We start from the raw sequence: 17,723 nt of genomic DNA, 5'->3' as shown, positions 1-17,723 counted from the left end.
CGCCCAGTGCCTGCAATATCGCACTTACAGCTCCACTCACGTGGCCTGTAAAAGAATTATTTAAGCTTCAGCGAAAGGTCGGGTATTAACATGATAAAAGAGGACTTTCAATTGCGTGAATTGCAAACTGTTCGCACTCACAGAGATCAAGTGATTGTATGCAGAGGCTCCGTGATTTTCCTATACCCCGTGTGTTCATTTTTTACCTTAGAAAACCATCGAGAACGCACGTGGACCATAGGGCGTGCATCAGTTTGTAGGGATAGGGAGCGAACTACAAATTGAACTACAAGTGCACCACACCGTGGTGGGGACACACAGTTGCTGCACCATAGTCATGAGCGGAACGCACGCCAAAACACATTGGGCGATGATAGGGGCTTATCACCGCCTTTTCAATACCGTGGGAAAAAACAAGCAAGGGTCCGGCAAAACCCACCCCATTGAAAACTTCCAGAGACTTTGCCTATGGAAGGATTAACCTTTGTATGTCAGGAACAATAGTACACACTGTCGAACCTCCCATAGGTAAAGTCATGTGAAATGAGGCACAAAACGCTTCCTTACACCATGCTTACACCCTATCAGCAGCTCAGACAAAGAATGTTCCCCGTTGGTGATGATTCGTAACCAGTTTAAAATTGATCAGATCATCATTGAGCTGGAATGGCAGACAGTCTGTTTATTGCATAAAGAGGACATCATGGAGGAATAAAACGCATAAAATAGTCCTCGTGCAGTCACAGTTATGGGGTCCAAAATTTTTCAGTTGAACCATGGTTTTCTTCCTCCATGGTTGGACCATAAATTTTCCTCCATGGTTGGGCTCAGATTATAATAATCTTCCTCCCCAGTGTCATAGCATAGGGAATCTGTGTGATGTTAGGCCCCCCTATCTCAGTCCCGGTTTCTATGGATTGACATACCGTACGGTTGTGCTGTACAACTATGTTGAGAAATTTGCATGAAGTGTGGACAAAACAGTAAGGTGAGCTTTGAATATTGAATAACCATAAACATTAGCCGTTGTTATCACACGTTGACTTAATTTTAATATCCCAATGTCTTAGCCACCACATGCACACACATGGTCAGCTCCACCATAATGCCATGATATCCTAGCTGGACCATGCCACACGTCCTAAAGGGGTGCAATCAAAAAGGGTTTGATAGAATGAGGCAGGACAAAATATCTGCCATCACACTCTTTTTGAAAGTAGCGACTGGTCTGTTCAAATGGTAGCAACGCTGAAATTCCCCACCCAAAAATGTAGGCTGGTATCAAAGTTACCGTTCTACCAAAATAAATAGATGAAGAAAAAATTCCTATGATGAGCACTGGCAACCGGCTGGTATGATTTTGATTATACAGAGAAAAAAGAGCAGGCGGCAATAGCGCCCCCACTTGTTGGTTGCTCATCCTTCTTAATATCAAGATGGCGCTTAAAATTGAGGAAGAAGTGATTGAAATAATGAGTAGTTCGGACGAAGAAGTATCTTATGAAATTGAACCTCCAAGTATCGCAAACAAAGATGTATTGAAAAAGGTACGTTTCTTATCGGTTAAGAGTGAAATTGTTAAAAAGAAAATGGGGGATATGAATTGATTTGAATTTCGTCAAAACTCGCAACGGGATTTATTTTAAAGTTTAGTTTTTATTATTAAAATTAGAAGCATGGAATGGATGGATGGAGGTAGTTCTAGTTATATGTTATTATTTATAATATAAGTTAGCAAAAATAGTTATATACAAAAACGTTGTTTGGACTTTTCAAGCAACATGCACATTTTGCGTATGTCTAATTTTGACTAAACTACTAAAAGATGAAAGTACATGTATTGATTTCAACAGCAAAAATAACGAGTGAAATATAAAACATAATTTCACTTTTCAAGCAGGTGCTTGGCTTGTTCTTTTGTTGGGTTTTTAAAAGACAAAATTCCAAAATTTCTATTGTTTTATAGAATTTTCTATTTATAGAAATTTCTATTGTTCAATCAAGGCAAGATGGCTACCATATTGTCTTAATACAGTTTTGAGCAATCATTTCTTTTTTCCACTGTCCAAACAAGCGCAAAGTAATTAGCCTATAACAAAACCAAACATATTGGACATAAAATGTTGGACAATAATTGGGACATGTTTCGAGAAGTAAAGAAGTTTTCCCCTCAAGCTAGCGAGGTTTGTATTGGTGTATTGTATCATTTTGTGCACTTTTGTACTGTATGCCAAAATATTTTCCAGTCACTTTCCAGAAAGTTACCGTATTGGCATTCCGACCTGGCTGTGAAAGTAAGATGTTTCACATATACCTCCTCAGCTCACTCAGGAAAGAGCTTAACAAATTCTAAAAATTCTAAATTCTATAGAAAAGAGGACTGCCATGTGGGACATTTGTAAAACAACTTGTATGCGTTACGGTTCAATTTATTGTTACACTTCCTCATACTGTTTTATAACTTACATTAGGATTTATTGTTCTCTCTTTTCAGTTTATCGATGTGTGTAGGCCACTTCTCAAGACCAACCAACAGAATGCTATCACCAAGCTTCTTAAGGACAAATTTGTTCAAGCAAGGAAGGAGTACACCAAGTCAGAAAAATTCCACAACCTTCTGGAGCAGCACATCTCCGACCTGCAATCCAAAAAGAAATCTGTGTACGTTCACATTCAAGATGTGAAGACTTTGTTAATGAAAGCCTCGGACAACTTAAGAAAAGAGGCGGTGAAGGAAGCAAATGTTTCGGATGATGAGTCTCAGAATGATGCACAGATAGTCAAGAAGGAGCAATGCAGGAGAGTAGAGGAAGAAGGTGGCTCCGCTGATCTTGAGATGACTTGTGAAACCATCAGCAGTGGAAGTTTAATTGAATATTTAAAAACTGATCGCATACCTCAACCTGAGGTTGAGGAGATGCATGATGATGATGCAGCGAAAGAACATATTGATCAAGGGGCGGGGCCGTCACTAAGTGTTAATACCCCTGCAACTATAGCTCTAGATGAGAGAAATGGAAAGACGATGAAAAGTGTAGAAAGTGATCGGAAAGAGAAGAAAAAGGATAAAGGAAAAGGCTCACAGAGACAGATAAACAAACTAGAGTTGATACTGAAGAGAATTGGTAGGGCTATTAAGAAACTTGAAGAACGCGAACTGACCTTAGATGAGATGGATGAGGAAGACTCCGTCCACATCCAGGAATATCAACTCAGGAAGCGCTTCATGAAGGTGTACAATATGTATTGTAAGTTGAACGAATGTTCCCCATCAACCGGGCGTGTGATCGAGCAGAAGATCCACTACGAAGGAACGCGTTTCCCAGAGATCAACAAGAAGTTGGAGAGACTAATCAACAAGAAGGATTTCTTTCCAGACTTCCCTGATGTTTACAAGGCTGTTTATAAGACAAATAAAAAGAAAGATTTGGGTTTGAACAGGAGAAAAATCAACAGCATTGCTCAGGAAGCTTTTGAGGATGTTGGTCGGAAGTTGCAGAAGAGACGCCAGCAAGACTTTATTCTCAACTTCAGTGCTCACTCTACGATCGACTTCAGCACTGCAAGAGACCCCTCCGACAGAGATCCAGAGCTCAAAAAGAAGTTGCTGGAGAATAAAAATGTTGCTTTGCAGAAGCTCAAGGAAGTCGACGAGCCGTTTGTGAAACGACAGGAGGAGTATGAAAAGAACGGCATCGTCCTGGAAGCAGCGGAAAATTCCGAATCGGATGTGGCATCAGATGTTCCCACCGACGACGAAGCAGACGAACCGCCATCGAAGAGACAAAAGAATGATTGTAGTGACGAAGAGGAGCAGAAAATGAGTGAGAATGAGAACAAAGGAAACGCTAAGGAAACAGAAGGAACTCCCCATCAGACTGTGAATTCCTTCATCACCGCACCTTCTCATGGGGAGCTCCAGCCAAATTTGGCAGACCCTTTAAGTCAGCAACAGCATTTCCAAGTCCATGCCCAGGACATGGGCTCTTCCAATGGCAGTGTGCTGTCTAGAAGGGTATCCACTTTTCACAGTGGTGTCGTCAGCGATAACCTTGACCATTCTAATGTTTCAGATATCATCAAACCCTACAAATCTGCCATTGATGTAACTGGTAATGGATTGTTTACTTGTTACGATGATGGCGCAGCAGTGAAGGTAGCCACAACACATTCCATCAAATCACCACAACTACTTCCCATCAAACCAGACTTGCAACCTTCCCTTCACTACAACACTGCTGAGCAAGCTGTAAGAGCCCTTAAACATGCCCCCTTCTTAATAACAAATGTATGTAGCTTGTCACCAGACTACAAACATCAGCACAAGCCTCATAAGGTAGCTTGGACTCAGGGAGAGACCATAGCGTTTGAGGATGAACATGAAGGATTCGTTATCAGTCAACCAAAACGGCAGAAGATCATAGCGGTTCAGTCAGGAGTAAAGAATGGTGGGCATAAATCTTATTGTTTGTTTTCCCTGCTAATTGCAACAAAAATCTATTAATTTCAATGCCCAGCTCATTCAAATGGGTTTGAAAATTAATGTTACATTGAATCATCATTCAACAATCAAAATGAATAACTCAATTACACCAGTTAAGCATTCACTGGTCAAATAAGATCATTCAGTTTTCATTAGGCTGCAAGACTTATTCACTTTCGCAAAAGTAACAGCCTGCAGCAAGAGCTGGTCAACCGTCCAATTTTATCAAGGGTCAATAAGTAGTAGAAATTCAACTTAAGAATGGTCAAAGTGTAGTCTAGAGTGCATATTAATTAAACAAAATGACCGAAACAAATTTAAATGAGACTAACAAAATCATGTGAGCTTTAAAACAAAATTGAATGAAATGTAGTGGCGACTATTGCAAGACCAATGTCAAACAAGAGCCATATAACAGCCAAACAAGATAGGCTACACGGATGTCCAAGTGGTCTTAAATTTGGACTTTAACTACTTTGTTTAATTCTGACAATGCAGCAGATGTTATTCATTTTTTGTATCTTGTACAAGCTGCTGTTGCTTTCAATCCTAGTTGTAAATATACATTGTATTGTATACCAACAAAACTAAGCTGGAACATTTAATTTCAGTAGGTGATAGCATTTTTTAAAATATTATCAAAAATGTGGAGCGGTTTTAAGAAGAATAGTCTACAATACACAATCCAGTAACGCTTCTCATATTCAATTTTGAGGTATAAAAAGTAAAATATTTTTCTGTCACTGCAGTACTTTGAACTTAAAGTTTCTTAAAATGCATTATATGATCCAAACATATAAAATTGTATCCTTATATCATCTCTTGTCTTTGCACAATTTACCTTTCTAGTTAAACTTCAGACCTCTGCACCTATCACACTGAGCATCGATGACTCGGAGACGGAGCTAAGCTCTGAGAATCCTGAAAAGGAGACCAACCTTGCCAACCTCCCCAGGGAGACTGGGTCATGCAGCCCTACCAGCACCCAGCCAGACCTTGATGTACATCTTAATCCAGACATACATGAAGTCACAGTAGCTTCCACTCAAGGACAGTCGCTTAAAGGGAGCACAGAACTTAAAAAGACAATCACAAATGACCCACCTGTGCGGAAGGTCTTCATATCGCGTTATCCGCGCTATAAATCTAGCACTGAGACGACACAGGCAGGGCAAGTGTTAGTCTCCAAAACCAGGAGTACTTGTAACTCTGTCCAGTGTAGCCCCGGCCCGCAGATAAGAAGTGGAGTCACCAGAGATGGTTGTAAACCGATCTGCATCCAATCGACTCTCGTCAGTAACAGCAGCTCCTACCTTAAGAAATCCTCCCCAGCTACTAACTTGCAAACTCAAATTAGTCCGTTGAAGCCTTTCAAGCCTACAGCCTTGTTTCAAGACGCATCTGGAAACAAAGCCCAAATAAAGCGACCAATTACCCCCCAAAAGCGTACAATCCCACTCAAAATAAAATGCTCACCAAAGTGGCAAAGGAACAGTGCACAGAGTACGGGGTCACTAACTTGTCCAAGGCCAGCGAGTAACAATAAAGAGGACTCAAAGACTATCATCATCATTAGTGACTCGGACTCAGAGATTGAAGACATGACTGATCTTCAGCCAGAATCAACCGACGTCATCTGCATAACAGACTCGGATTAGAACATGTTGCTGCTTTTTGTGTGGAGGCTCAGCTTCACCCATAGAGTGTAACTCCTCGTAACTCCTCTCAAGTCCTTTAGCTTCTCATGGGTTTGTTGGACGAGAGGATCTGGGGATCAAAACCAATCACTGAGCCAATACTATTAGAGTCCAAAAATAACTGCCTTATTTGATGAAATAAAAAGGGTTTTTTCCCCAGAAATTTTGGGTGGCTGGGTGAATTAAAATTATTGAAAACAAATTTTCAACTTAAATTAAAGAGAAAAACTGTCTGTGCAGTTCAAGACTTTAAAGGCTGGCCTCCGTGCCTAATCATCCAATCATGTAGTCTTCGTTCAAAAGAAAGGAACAAGTGACTCAAACTAATCTATGGATGAATTTTAAACGGTTGCTTGATTTGATTACCCCCCCCCCCCAAAAAAAAAGCATATTGTTTACCCAATTATTAGATTAAGTTAATGGTCATTTGAAAAGTGGTTGTCAGATCATGGTCAGATACAGTGTCAAACTCCTTGCTTAAGTTAGAGTAATTTGTAGCAAATAATTTCGCCCATAAACATTTTCTTTTAATTCATTGTTATAATTGTTTTTTTTTTCATAAGCAGTTGAAGATGAAATCAAAGTGGTTTTAATTTATTTTTTTTGTGTATTGGATTGTGAGATAATGAGCTGAATTTTTGTTCCAAGCTAGTGTGACAATAATGGCAACACCATAATTGTACAAAACAAATTTAAAATGCAGATTTCTTTTTCAAAAGATTAAGAAAAATCCTTTTGTAAGAACAAACTTTGCTCATCTTTTATACAAAAAATGCAATAAAAACCAACAACATATGAAAAGATTTTCATAATGACAGTATCTATGTACATGTATTATAAATATTAGTTTGACGATTATTCTGATTTCTTTTTAATTCTTAGTTTTTTTTGCAATTTTGTTTTGATAGGATCTTGTGTTGCTCTAATTATTTCGAAAACACTATGTTCCAAAAGTAAAACCCCTGATCATTTACGTTATATGCTTTGGTTAGAGTTGGGAAAACACATAAGGAACATTGGAGTGTCGGAACATAGTGATGTTACATGTATACCAATCTGACCAATGATAAGTGTTGATGTTTCTGATACTAAAGTTTGTAGAGAAACTTTGCTTTAAACTCCTGGCTCTGCCAACTGCTTAATTATGTGCTAACCAACACCATTCTTCGCTTACAAGACAGAGGCTGAATGTCTACACTACGTGTATAAGTGAAGGATGCTTATTACATGCGCCCAATTTGATAGAGCTGCTTATTTCAAGAAATAACCTAAGCAAAACAAGATTATGCTCACCAGAACAAGGCTACCAGCCAAATTACTAAGTCATATTATGTACAACTCGTCACTGGTATCCTACTCATTATTGCTAAGCATAGATTTTTTTTAAAGCAGTGTTTTCTGCTGAAGCAGCTATATGAATTTGGGCGCTGGAGTGAGTGTGCACAAGCATGGAATTATTTCCTTTACAGCAAGCAGAGCCATGATATTGGGTCCTTCACACAATTGGACGGGAAAGGACAAATGCTACAATATGATGGTCATGTATATAATTTTTCTCATTAATTTGTATTTTTATTCAAATACAGGTACACAATAACAAACAAACAACAAATAAAAAAACACTTGATATTTTACAGACTAATTTAAGGGGTTAAAACTGGTAACATCTTGGGAGTAATGACCACCAACATTCATAAAAGACAAAGTTCATAATGCCATTTCTGAAAGATGGGACCAGACAATGTGTTCTCAGCCTCGGTTTCGTCATATTGATAGGAGAATTGGAGATAACAATGAACTACTGTCCTATAACAAACAATATGCCATGGAACATCACAACTTTCCTGTTAAAAAATAGAAACATCGCAGAAATCAAATGGGAATAGACTTTGTACTGCCTTTACGCTTCATTGAGTTAAAGGGAAAGAGAGCAGAGTATACTGAAACGCTGAGACCCCACTCCTCCAAAAGAAGTTTATACACATGGTTGTACCCACAAATATTTTCTGCAGCATGTAATTAAACTGTAAAATACCAGGATCTACACTTTATGACCCAACAAGTACATGAAATGACAAGCCTGTTAAAATTAAAAACTCAATCGATCATCGGAGTATGAAGAAAACAGTTGGAATCCCCATGTATGTTTTAACTGTTTTCCCAAACCAAAACTAAGCATCTTGCTTTCTCTACAAAAACTATAGTATTTCAGGCAAAAAGATATCAGGGGAAGTTTACCATGTCCATCTTTATACCATGTAATTGTGGAAATGGTTAGACCCCGATGAAACCTAACCCTAACATGTAAATCATCAAGAGTTTTTAGGAACATAGGTTGTCGGTACATAGGGTTGTCAGAACATGGGGGTGTTAGAATTTATAGAGCAGTCTTCTGTGCAAATCTTCAACTTGTGTGCAAAACTTGACTAAATACTTATTTATTTCTATCTGATATGAAACATTAAGGAGACATAGCTTTGCCTTTTTGTAATTTTCATTATTTGTCCTTTAGTTTTAGTGACTTTGATGTTTTTAATTTTATATTTAGCTGTGGTTTAAATCCTTTGTTGCAGATTTATATTGATTGTTTACACAAAGAATCATTGTAATTCTTGTTCTTTGTAGTTTTTTGTTTGTAATAAAAAAAAATCAGCAACCCGATAGTTTACGCTGCAAAATGTTTAGTCTTGTGCTTCAAAATCCACATATTTTAGGGAGGGTATTGATTTGGTTTGTGTCATCGTAGTGTTGATTAAGATGCACTAAAAGAAAGATACAATAAAAGTCACCTGTGAAAGTTTCAGCTCAACACACCCTCTAGTGTCTACTGATTGAGAAACAGCCAAAAACTATCCGGGTCACAAGAACAAAGACTACCATTTTTAGTGTTGACGAAAGGTGCCAACTGCATCTGGCCGCAGCAATCGCAAATTGTCACCAACCCTTAGAAATCCGAGAAACTGATTCATGTATGAATCGTTTCTTGGATTCAAATGTTTTGTATATGAAACTTATGCACTATGATAGGGAATTCATTGAATAATTGGAGGAAGGAATTTTTGAAGCTTCAAGAGTGATTATTTTCTTTTGAAAATATTGCCACAATGCAACCCGGACTTGTCAAAGGAAAGACAACACGGGTTGAGTACCTTGAGAAAATTAGACGTGAAATGTTTCAATGAATATCAACTGGTCCACAAAATGTCAACAAATTGGGGCATTCCCTTTAAAAATCAACTGACTAAAAAAAAATAACTTAAAAAAAAATTAATAACTTAAAAATAAAACATTATTTTACCGAGGAAATTGTGATTAACCAATATTTACATGTATCATCACCAAAATGTAAGTTTGATTTGGTTTAAATTTGTATGAACTTCACTCATTTCTGAAAACCATTCAGTAATCATTTCATCCAGAAAACAATTGTTGGGGTTGCCAAACAGTACAACTATCTTTTTTTGTATAAAAACATGCGGTTTATCAATAAATGAAGAACAAGTTTTTGTGATTAACCCTGTACTTATCATTACGGCAAAACCTTTTTTTTCTCCAGGCATACTTGTCCTAGTAAGTTTCTGGTTAGGGGCACTTTTCACCAGTAGGAACTGGTTACGCAATCGATAGTTACTTGTTCTTGTTGCTGGTTAGGGTCCACTTGTGATTGGGGGCACTTTTCACCAGTAGGAACTGGTTACTCAATCGATAGTTACTTGTTCTTGTTGCTGGTTAGGGTCCACTTGTGGTTAGGGGCACTTTTCACCAGTAGGAACTGGTTACGCAATCGATAGTTACTTGTTCTTGTTGCTGGTTAGGGTCCACTTGTGATTGGGGGCACTTTTCACCAGTAGGAACTGGTTACGCAATCGATAGTTACTTGTTCTTGTTGCTGGTTAGGGTCCACTTGTGATTGGGGGCACTTTTCACCAGTAGGAACTGGTTACGCAATCGATGGTTACTTGTTCTTGTTGCTGGTTAGAGTCCACTTGTGGTTGGGGGCACTTTTCACCAGTAGGAACTGGTTACGCAATCGATAGTTACCTGTTCTTGTTGCTGGTTAGGGTCAACTTATGATGGGAGCTCTTTTCACCAGTAGGAACTGGTTACGCAATCGATAGTTACTTGTTCTTGTTGCTGGTTAGGGTCAACTTGTGGCAGCTGCTGAGGCTCCTGAGGAGGGTTGGGTTTAAGTCTCTTGATTGAGGGCAATGCACTCTGCATGTAATGATTGTGCACTACCCGTCGCTGTAGCTTCGTCACCATGAGGGTTAGAACCTGCTCTGTCTCCGATATGAGCTCCTGGTCTGAGATGTCATTAATCAAGTCCATACCTCGCTTAAAAATGTTCACTATATTCCTCTGCTTGCCATCGAGGAGAGGATCAACTTCAACTTCGGCAGGGACGGTTTCTGCGCTCTTCGCAGAAGGGTCTTCAAGTTCAGGAATGGAGATCAAGTTGACTGGATTGGAGGTGATTGGATTGAAGCTTGAAACGGTTTCCGCTGTGCTGACGACTGTCTCCGTCGAGCAAGGCTCTGGACCTCCTGGTATCATCACTTGGATCTCAAGCGGTGTGTACTCTTGGGAGACTCTGGCTGCTTCAGCATTGGGGTCTTGTAAAACTCCGATGTCCCGCGTCAGGAAAACACTGTTGATGTATAGCTCCGGCAGACGGTGGAAACCCCATTCGTAGAAATGCAGGAAAATCGCAAAGAAATGCTTGCAGGGGAAGCGGAACTTCTTCCACATGTTGCAAGTGCAGCTCGGTCCGAGAAAGCTTGTTATGTGGAAACCTTTCTTGGACCTGACGTGAAATACTCCATGTGTGGGGTCCATCAACTGAACGTCGACGTTGTTGTACGTGACAGCGTCTTCCTGGTTCTTTAAACACTCGCGGACAAAGTGTGACGGTCGCTCCCGCAAATATTCAGGCACATTCTGGACTGCTGTTGGGAATTTCGTGTACTTCCACGCTGCATTCTTCTTGCGATATTTGTGAAAGGCATCCGGTATGTAGGACTCAACGATGAGTGTCACTATGCCGAGGACACCCTTGTCTCTGCTCTTGGGTATCGTGGAGTAGCGAAAGAAGCGATCCATGGCAAGCTCCCCATTGTTTACATTGATGAGGTTGTCTATGGCATAGTCACGGAATCCATGAGCCCAAGTTTCTGGACAGGAGAACCATTCTGACTGCAAGTAGTCAAGAAACTCGATGTTCTCGGCTACTGTCTCGTCACTCATGAATTCCTTCTTGGCGCTCTGGTACAACGTATTATTCTGCTCCAAGGCAATTCTGTCAAACATGGCCAGAACTCTCTTCTGCTGGTCCGAGTCCAGACCACACTCCTTCCGACTGACCCACCTGTTCAGTGACTGTTTCCTGTGGTAGTCACTTATGTAGATGCGCACATTTGGGAATAGTTCTTTGACTGCGGCTACCTCAATGTTGCACTTGTCCACCATGAAAGAGCTTGGATTCCACCAGGTGTTCCAGCTTTGGATAACACCTAAAGCTTCCTTGATGTTGGCCACTGTCTCCTTCTCTACTAGAAAAACAGCTACAACAATGTAGTTGACATTGGTATGAATGCAGAGGCAGTACAACGGAGTCGCCATGGTCAGGATGGTGTTTGACTTTGAGGTTGCATCAAGAATCACTAAGTCGCTTCCGTACCTTTCCAGCAACCTCTGCTGCCACCTCTCCTGTTGAACAAACAAAAAGGATTCTTCTGAACCAGACTGGTGAGATCGATAAAAGAATTTCCCAGTCCCTCTTGCTTGCCAAGCCTTCACGTTTTGAGCCAACATGTCGGTATTCTCTGACTTAGTCGACAGAGACGCAGCAATCTGTCGCTGGACATCAGACGGGGAAGGATAGAACTTCCGATTAAACGGCTTTGGCTTCTTCTCGATAGGGTTGTGCTTGAAGAGGACGTCGTCAACATACACCTTCAAGCATTTCTTGATCTCATTGATGTTAGTCACATTGTTGGAGATCAACTGCTTCAGTTTTTGCAGGACTCGTTGATCCATGGTCTGGTTTGCTGCTGAGTTTTCGCCGACCGGATGAAGCGATGAGTGAACTCTCACATATGGCATCTTAATATACAGCCTCCTTGTTGTGGTTACTTCCTTACCGTTACCTTCGTCGTCTCGGATCTTCTTCAAGATTCTCTGCTTCTCCCAGCGAAGCTTGCTCGAGTTCTTGAACTCTTTCTTGTCAACGAAGTAGCCTTCATTTGTGTATACACTGATCTCTCTCACTTGGATCACTGCGGGGCATTCCAACTTCCTATTCAATGCACTTCTCGGGCGCCCTCTTCGACTAACTTTGGGAGGTTTGGGTTCCTTCGGACGAAGATCCTTCAGAGAAAAAAGAATTTAAGTTAAGTAAGTGCAATGTGCAATAACAATTGTGTAACAAGTGTTGCTTTTGTTTGTGTGTTTGACCATTATTAAAATCTCATGAGTGAATACAAATAAAAATATTAAAACTCAACCCAGCTTTTATAAGATCAATGGACTTTCTTGTGGCTTGGGTGTGTCCAGTCAGGGTATCATCACCTACCAACATCATGTTCAGCACGCTGAAGTCACTGGTTCCATCCGAGTACAAGTTCTTTATCATTAGCAGTTTTCTTGTTTATTGGTTCACTCTTTGACCCCAAATGGTTTATGGGGGGTATTTTTTGAATGAAGGTTTTTGAACTACTTTCCAATTCAAAATTTGTAGTAATGACCGCCTCCCCCCCCCTCTTCAAAAAAAAGAAAAAAGAAAAAAGATAGGTAGAAATTTAAAAAACACCAAAAACTCCCTAGCACATAACTAGACTTACTCTTTTTGGGCCATGTAAGCAATGTAGGTACATGGAGCTCTCTATCTTAAACGGGTACCCACAAAACTCAATGGGAAGTGTGCCACCTTTTGCCTCCCAGCGTATACGACCTGAACATAGTTTTGTAAAAATCATTGAACAAAACAATTATTCTGAGAAAGCACATCCACAGACATCAGTAATATAACATTAACTGACTGGGTAAGTTGTAGAAGTACGACCATGCAGTTATATATAAAATACACCATGTCCAATATGGGGGTAGAGGGTACCCCCTGATGTTCCCATATGGGTTTGGATACCTTTTGCAGATAAAATGTTAGCCATGATATAAATCCATACTCACTGTGTATGAAGATGTATATAAAACTATTAACCGATTTTCGGGGTTGAACAAAGAATTGACTAGAGTGGGATTCAAACCAACGACCTCTGGATTAACGTGCCGAACCAACGACATCCGGATTAACGTGCCGGCCGTTAATCCGGAGGTCGTTGGTTCGAATCCCACTCTGGTCAATTCTTTGTTCAACCCCAAAAATCATTTCAAAATTTACCCAGTCAGTTTCCTATGTGGTTTATATTGAAAACTATTAACCTGTAGAAGTTTCAGCTTCATTAGTCGTCAAGTTTTTTAGAAAAATAAAGTGAAAATTTGTGGGTGAACAAATAACCCCCTAAAACAACATTTCTTTAAAGAGGTCATTTATAACAATGTTTTATACTACCAGTAGCTCTCCAATGATGTTTATCATATAAGTTTTAATGGTAGTTTACTTGTGGAGTAAGTACTAAAAAAAAGAGTATATTCTGCCTTGAAAGGCAAAGTATACCTTTGGTTTTTGGAACTGTTCGATATTAAAACGGTTTTATAGTTTTAATCCTATATAAATGTAGATAATATAAAAAGCTGCTGTAGGCTTCTAACCAAAGTTTTTTCGATGTTATACATTTTAAGATTGATTACAACAGATACCTTCCCTTTAAACAAAAAGCGTCGACAATGAAAACAACATAATAAACACTGCTTTTATTGTTCATTTCCTCACCTTCACAGTTTCCATAGTAGCGAGACTGGCGTTGCTGGCCAGTTAACGGCATGGTCCTACTTCTATTACTGACGGCAACGAATGATGTGCCTGTGATGCAGAAGTACTTGCTTAGAAACTCCTCAAAGCTAATACCAGGTCCCTCATGAGAACCTCTCAAGTAGTTGCCGTCTACCTGTACATACAAAATAATAGGACTTTAAGCATAATGCCAACATCTTGGTGTTGTTTTCTGTATCTCATAGCAGTAATTATAATGCAAACATTGATTTCCCCAAAAAGGAACCAGACTACTTCTTCTTCCAGTTTTTTGCATTTATTACCTCGGTCCATTTTGGTTGGTAAGTTGTTTGCAATCCAGCTAATTCTATTTTCTTCCAGTTTGGTTACAATTTTTAAGATTGGAGAAAAAACAACCATTTTTCTTCAAAGTAATGTTGTGTGGTCACTGCAGGTCCATTGGTAAGACTGTAGGACTTGCAGTTACCAGGTTGTGGGTTTGAATCCTATCAAGCTAACTGCTGATTTCACAGTGAATAGAATTTGTAAGTATTGTCAGCTAGCTACTGCATCACAATTTCTTGATTTGTACAATTCATTATCATAGATGTTCAACCAATGTTTGTACGCGAGAGGTTTGCTGTTTGGTGTTTATGTTGGGCGCGATCAGTCAATCTGCGCGATCTGTTGATCGCGCTGAGCTATTATAGATCAATTGGTCGCTCAGCAATCGGTCAAACGCGCAACAACTGGTCGATCAGGCAACAATCGGTCGATCGCGCAATGAACATCTTTGCGCGATTGACCGATCGTGCTACGAGTTTTTTTTACGTGATCAGCCGATCGTGCAGGAAAGGCTTTGCGCAATCTACCGATCGTGCAGGAATGGGGTTTGCACAATCAACCGATCGTGCAGGAAAAGTTTTGCGCGATCGACTGATCGTGCAGAAATGGGTTCACGCGTTCGACCGATAGTGCAGCTTAACCAATCCTGGGGGCGATTTCTCAAAGCAATAAAATTCATTGCAAGACAAATTTTCAGTATCAACTGAATACAGTGTCTGAATGCATGGTCATCTTATTCTAATAAAAAAAAACAAGCGCATACAATATCTGTTTTTCCCTCGCTATTTTTCGCAACTCAGATTGATGGATTAACCTTTAATTTTTGGTTGTTATTTCATGTTTTTGTTGGGTCACAAAAAGTGCAGATGTTGGTCTTTTCCTAGTCTTGGCCCAAGAGGTCAGTGATTGTCAGTGGATAGTGTACACTTTAATAATTGATAGTTGGTTTAGTGTACACTCTGGTCGATAGCTAGCCCTGGTGTAGGACATCAGTCAGTGCCCAACGGAGGAGTCCAACTTGGGCTAGTCGATAGCAATAAATAGCATGACAGTGGATAATGTACAATTTCACTATCGATCACTAACGTCTTGGGCCATGACTTGTCTTTTCCTACCTCCTCAACATCATTGAGAAATTGCAGGCAGAGTTTTGACACATTCTCATCGATGCCTGAAACATCAACCTCTGGGACTTCCGTCGCGATTTCCAATGGTGTCGCTTGAGTAACCTGGAGTCAAAGAACACAATGTCACTGTGTAAGGATCAATCATTACTAAATTAATAAGGAAATATTTCCACATCCAATCTGGCCACCACTTAATTTACCATAAGTCCATAACGGAAAATCTATTTTTGAGACTGAGTAAATTAGATAACAATTTATTTCATAGTGAATAAAAAAAGTGGTGGCAGGATGCAGAAACCGTTATATATTGTTATGCGATGCCTATTGCTGTGTTTTATAATGTTAAAATTCATGACTAAATCATTTTTTTCATACCGAGACTGGGAAAACCCTTTTTGTAAAGCCTTGTTGATCATGCACCACTGAAGTCTCAACCTGCTGTGAACTTTGCGCAAGTGGCATCTCAATCACATTGACTTCCTGAAGATCAACACCCATAGATGTCGTGTCTATTGTCATAGAAGATTCATTCAGGGCAACAGTTCCACTGGGGTGGAGGGATTGATGCTGATGTTGTTGTTGGTCATTGGGTTGTTGTTGTTGGTGGTGGTGGTGGTGGTGGTGATGTTGAAGTTGCTGCACTTCTTGCAAATGCTGCTGCAGCGCTGCCGAATGCTCGTGGACAATTATCTCTCCGTCGGAAGAATGAACCATAATCTGGTTACCGACCTGTTCGTCTCCGGCACATTCAGACTGGGTAACGACTTGAAGGATGGTGGTTTCGTCGCCAGGATCGACGTCTGTTTGCATCGCCATTATGGCAGCAGCAACGAGATCGCCATCTTCTCCCTCCATTTTGTTTGCAAATGCGGCAATCAAACGACGGCGACTGTTTCGTGCTCTCTCTCTACTCTCTCTGCCGCAAATACATAAACCGCAAACGGTCGCCGGGTCACTATAGAACGCCCTCTTCGACGACGGCGGTACCATACTAGCATAGACCTTATTGCAGATAGCATAAATCCGACTTCCCGCAAAGGATTGTGGGAAATATTTTGCACCTCCAGTTATACGGTCGTCACGTAACGTGTTCTACAAAGTTTTTTTGTAAACAATAAGTTTGTAAACATTGACATTGTTTGTGGTGGACGGTTATGCTTCTGTGGCGGAAGACAGTTTCACCCACGAATGGGTGTACCTCCATGCTTTATTTAGCCATGTCAGATGTGTATTATTAATATAAAAAACTACGACAATAATGCCATCGGACCAGTGTGTGTGCTTTGCGACTCAACGGAAGAACGAGGGAGTGTACATGTATGTACATACGTAGGTAGGTCCATGCATGTTCTTTTGACTTTGAATGAACACAAAATAGTTTAATAAAATATCAATAAAGCTTGTTGATGATTTAATCATGACCGGGTCATGATTAAATCATCAAGCATGTCAAACCCAGCAAGCTGTAGGCTACAGTTTGAGTATTGTATAGGCTAGATTTATGTGTGATTGGTGGTAGAAACTAAAAAAGAAACATAGGCCTATTCAATTATATATTCCTCAACATTTTTTAGAGATAATAACAGATATTGATATTATATTCAGAATATAATATCAATATTCTGATAATGATACTGCTCATTAATTAGCTCATAGTCATATTAGTCATGACTGACTTTCAGGGCAGAGTGTTTGGTTATGATTTACAAGGCAAAAGATCATTCATAAATGCCTCAATCAGTTTCGCTATCTGCATTCCTGTTGTGGTGGAAAGCGCTTCACGTGGGGTCAGGGTGTTTAAAGTTAACGAGTGATAAAGACCAGCTGGAGCTGTTTATAACCGGTTGTTTTCGGATATGTTTATGCATAATATGTGCTGGTCTTGGTGCTAGATGTTTCACCGATACGGGTGATGTTTGTGAGTTGGCCGCGCTGGGTGTGAAAGCAAAACAAGAAACGTCTTGCACCAAGACTAACTACGCACACACCACACAATGCATCCGAAAACTGTCTCAGTCATTAAAATGCAACACATGTCAGGTCATCAAATAAGACACGTAAAAGAGGAAACAAGGGCTGAACGACCACGACCCTGCCTGTTTTAAACGCCTTTTTAAGAACTTGTAACCACTCATTTATTCCCTTAGTTTTTGTCTGCTTTATCTTTCAGATAATTACTTGTG

General features: G+C 40.0%; 2 protein-coding genes across 4 annotated transcripts; one reads left to right on the top strand and one right to left on the bottom strand.

Annotated features, from left to right (window-relative positions):
- Positions 1 to 580: 580 nt before the first annotated feature.
- LOC117303539 lies at positions 581 to 8,843 on the top strand. 2 transcript variants are annotated; one of them, XM_033787774.1, is made up of 3 exons: positions 581 to 988; positions 2,495 to 4,448; positions 5,333 to 8,843. In XM_033787774.1, the coding sequence occupies exons 1-3, from the start codon at positions 965 to 967 to the stop codon at positions 6,139 to 6,141; spliced, it is 2,787 nt and encodes a 928-aa protein (XP_033643665.1). In that variant the 5' UTR covers positions 581 to 964; the 3' UTR covers positions 6,142 to 8,843. The 2 variants fall into 2 exon arrangements, with proteins under 2 accessions (XP_033643665.1, XP_033643664.1); XM_033787773.1 differs by lacking the exon at positions 581 to 988 and adding an exon at positions 1,417 to 1,547.
- LOC117303538 lies at positions 6,547 to 16,526 on the bottom strand. 2 transcript variants are annotated; one of them, XM_033787772.1, is made up of 7 exons: positions 15,916 to 16,526; positions 15,529 to 15,642; positions 14,069 to 14,243; positions 13,020 to 13,129; positions 10,303 to 12,546; positions 10,222 to 10,233; positions 6,547 to 10,151 (listed from the first exon to the last, which is right to left on the bottom strand). In XM_033787772.1, exons 1-7 carry the CDS (start codon positions 16,393 to 16,395, stop codon positions 10,104 to 10,106), a joined length of 3,183 nt encoding a protein of 1,060 aa, XP_033643663.1. In that variant the 5' UTR covers positions 16,396 to 16,526; the 3' UTR covers positions 6,547 to 10,103. The 2 variants fall into 2 exon arrangements, with proteins under 2 accessions (XP_033643663.1, XP_033643662.1); XM_033787771.1 differs by lacking the exon at positions 10,222 to 10,233 and having other exon boundaries at positions 6,547 to 10,221.
- Positions 16,527 to 17,723: the final 1,197 nt, after the last annotated feature.

Source organism: Asterias rubens, chromosome 19 (assembly GCF_902459465.1).
Source record: "Asterias rubens chromosome 19, eAstRub1.3, whole genome shotgun sequence".
Lineage (NCBI taxonomy): Eukaryota > Metazoa > Echinodermata > Asteroidea > Forcipulatida > Asteriidae > Asterias > Asterias rubens.
This window is presented reverse-complemented; position numbering and strand designations above follow the sequence as displayed.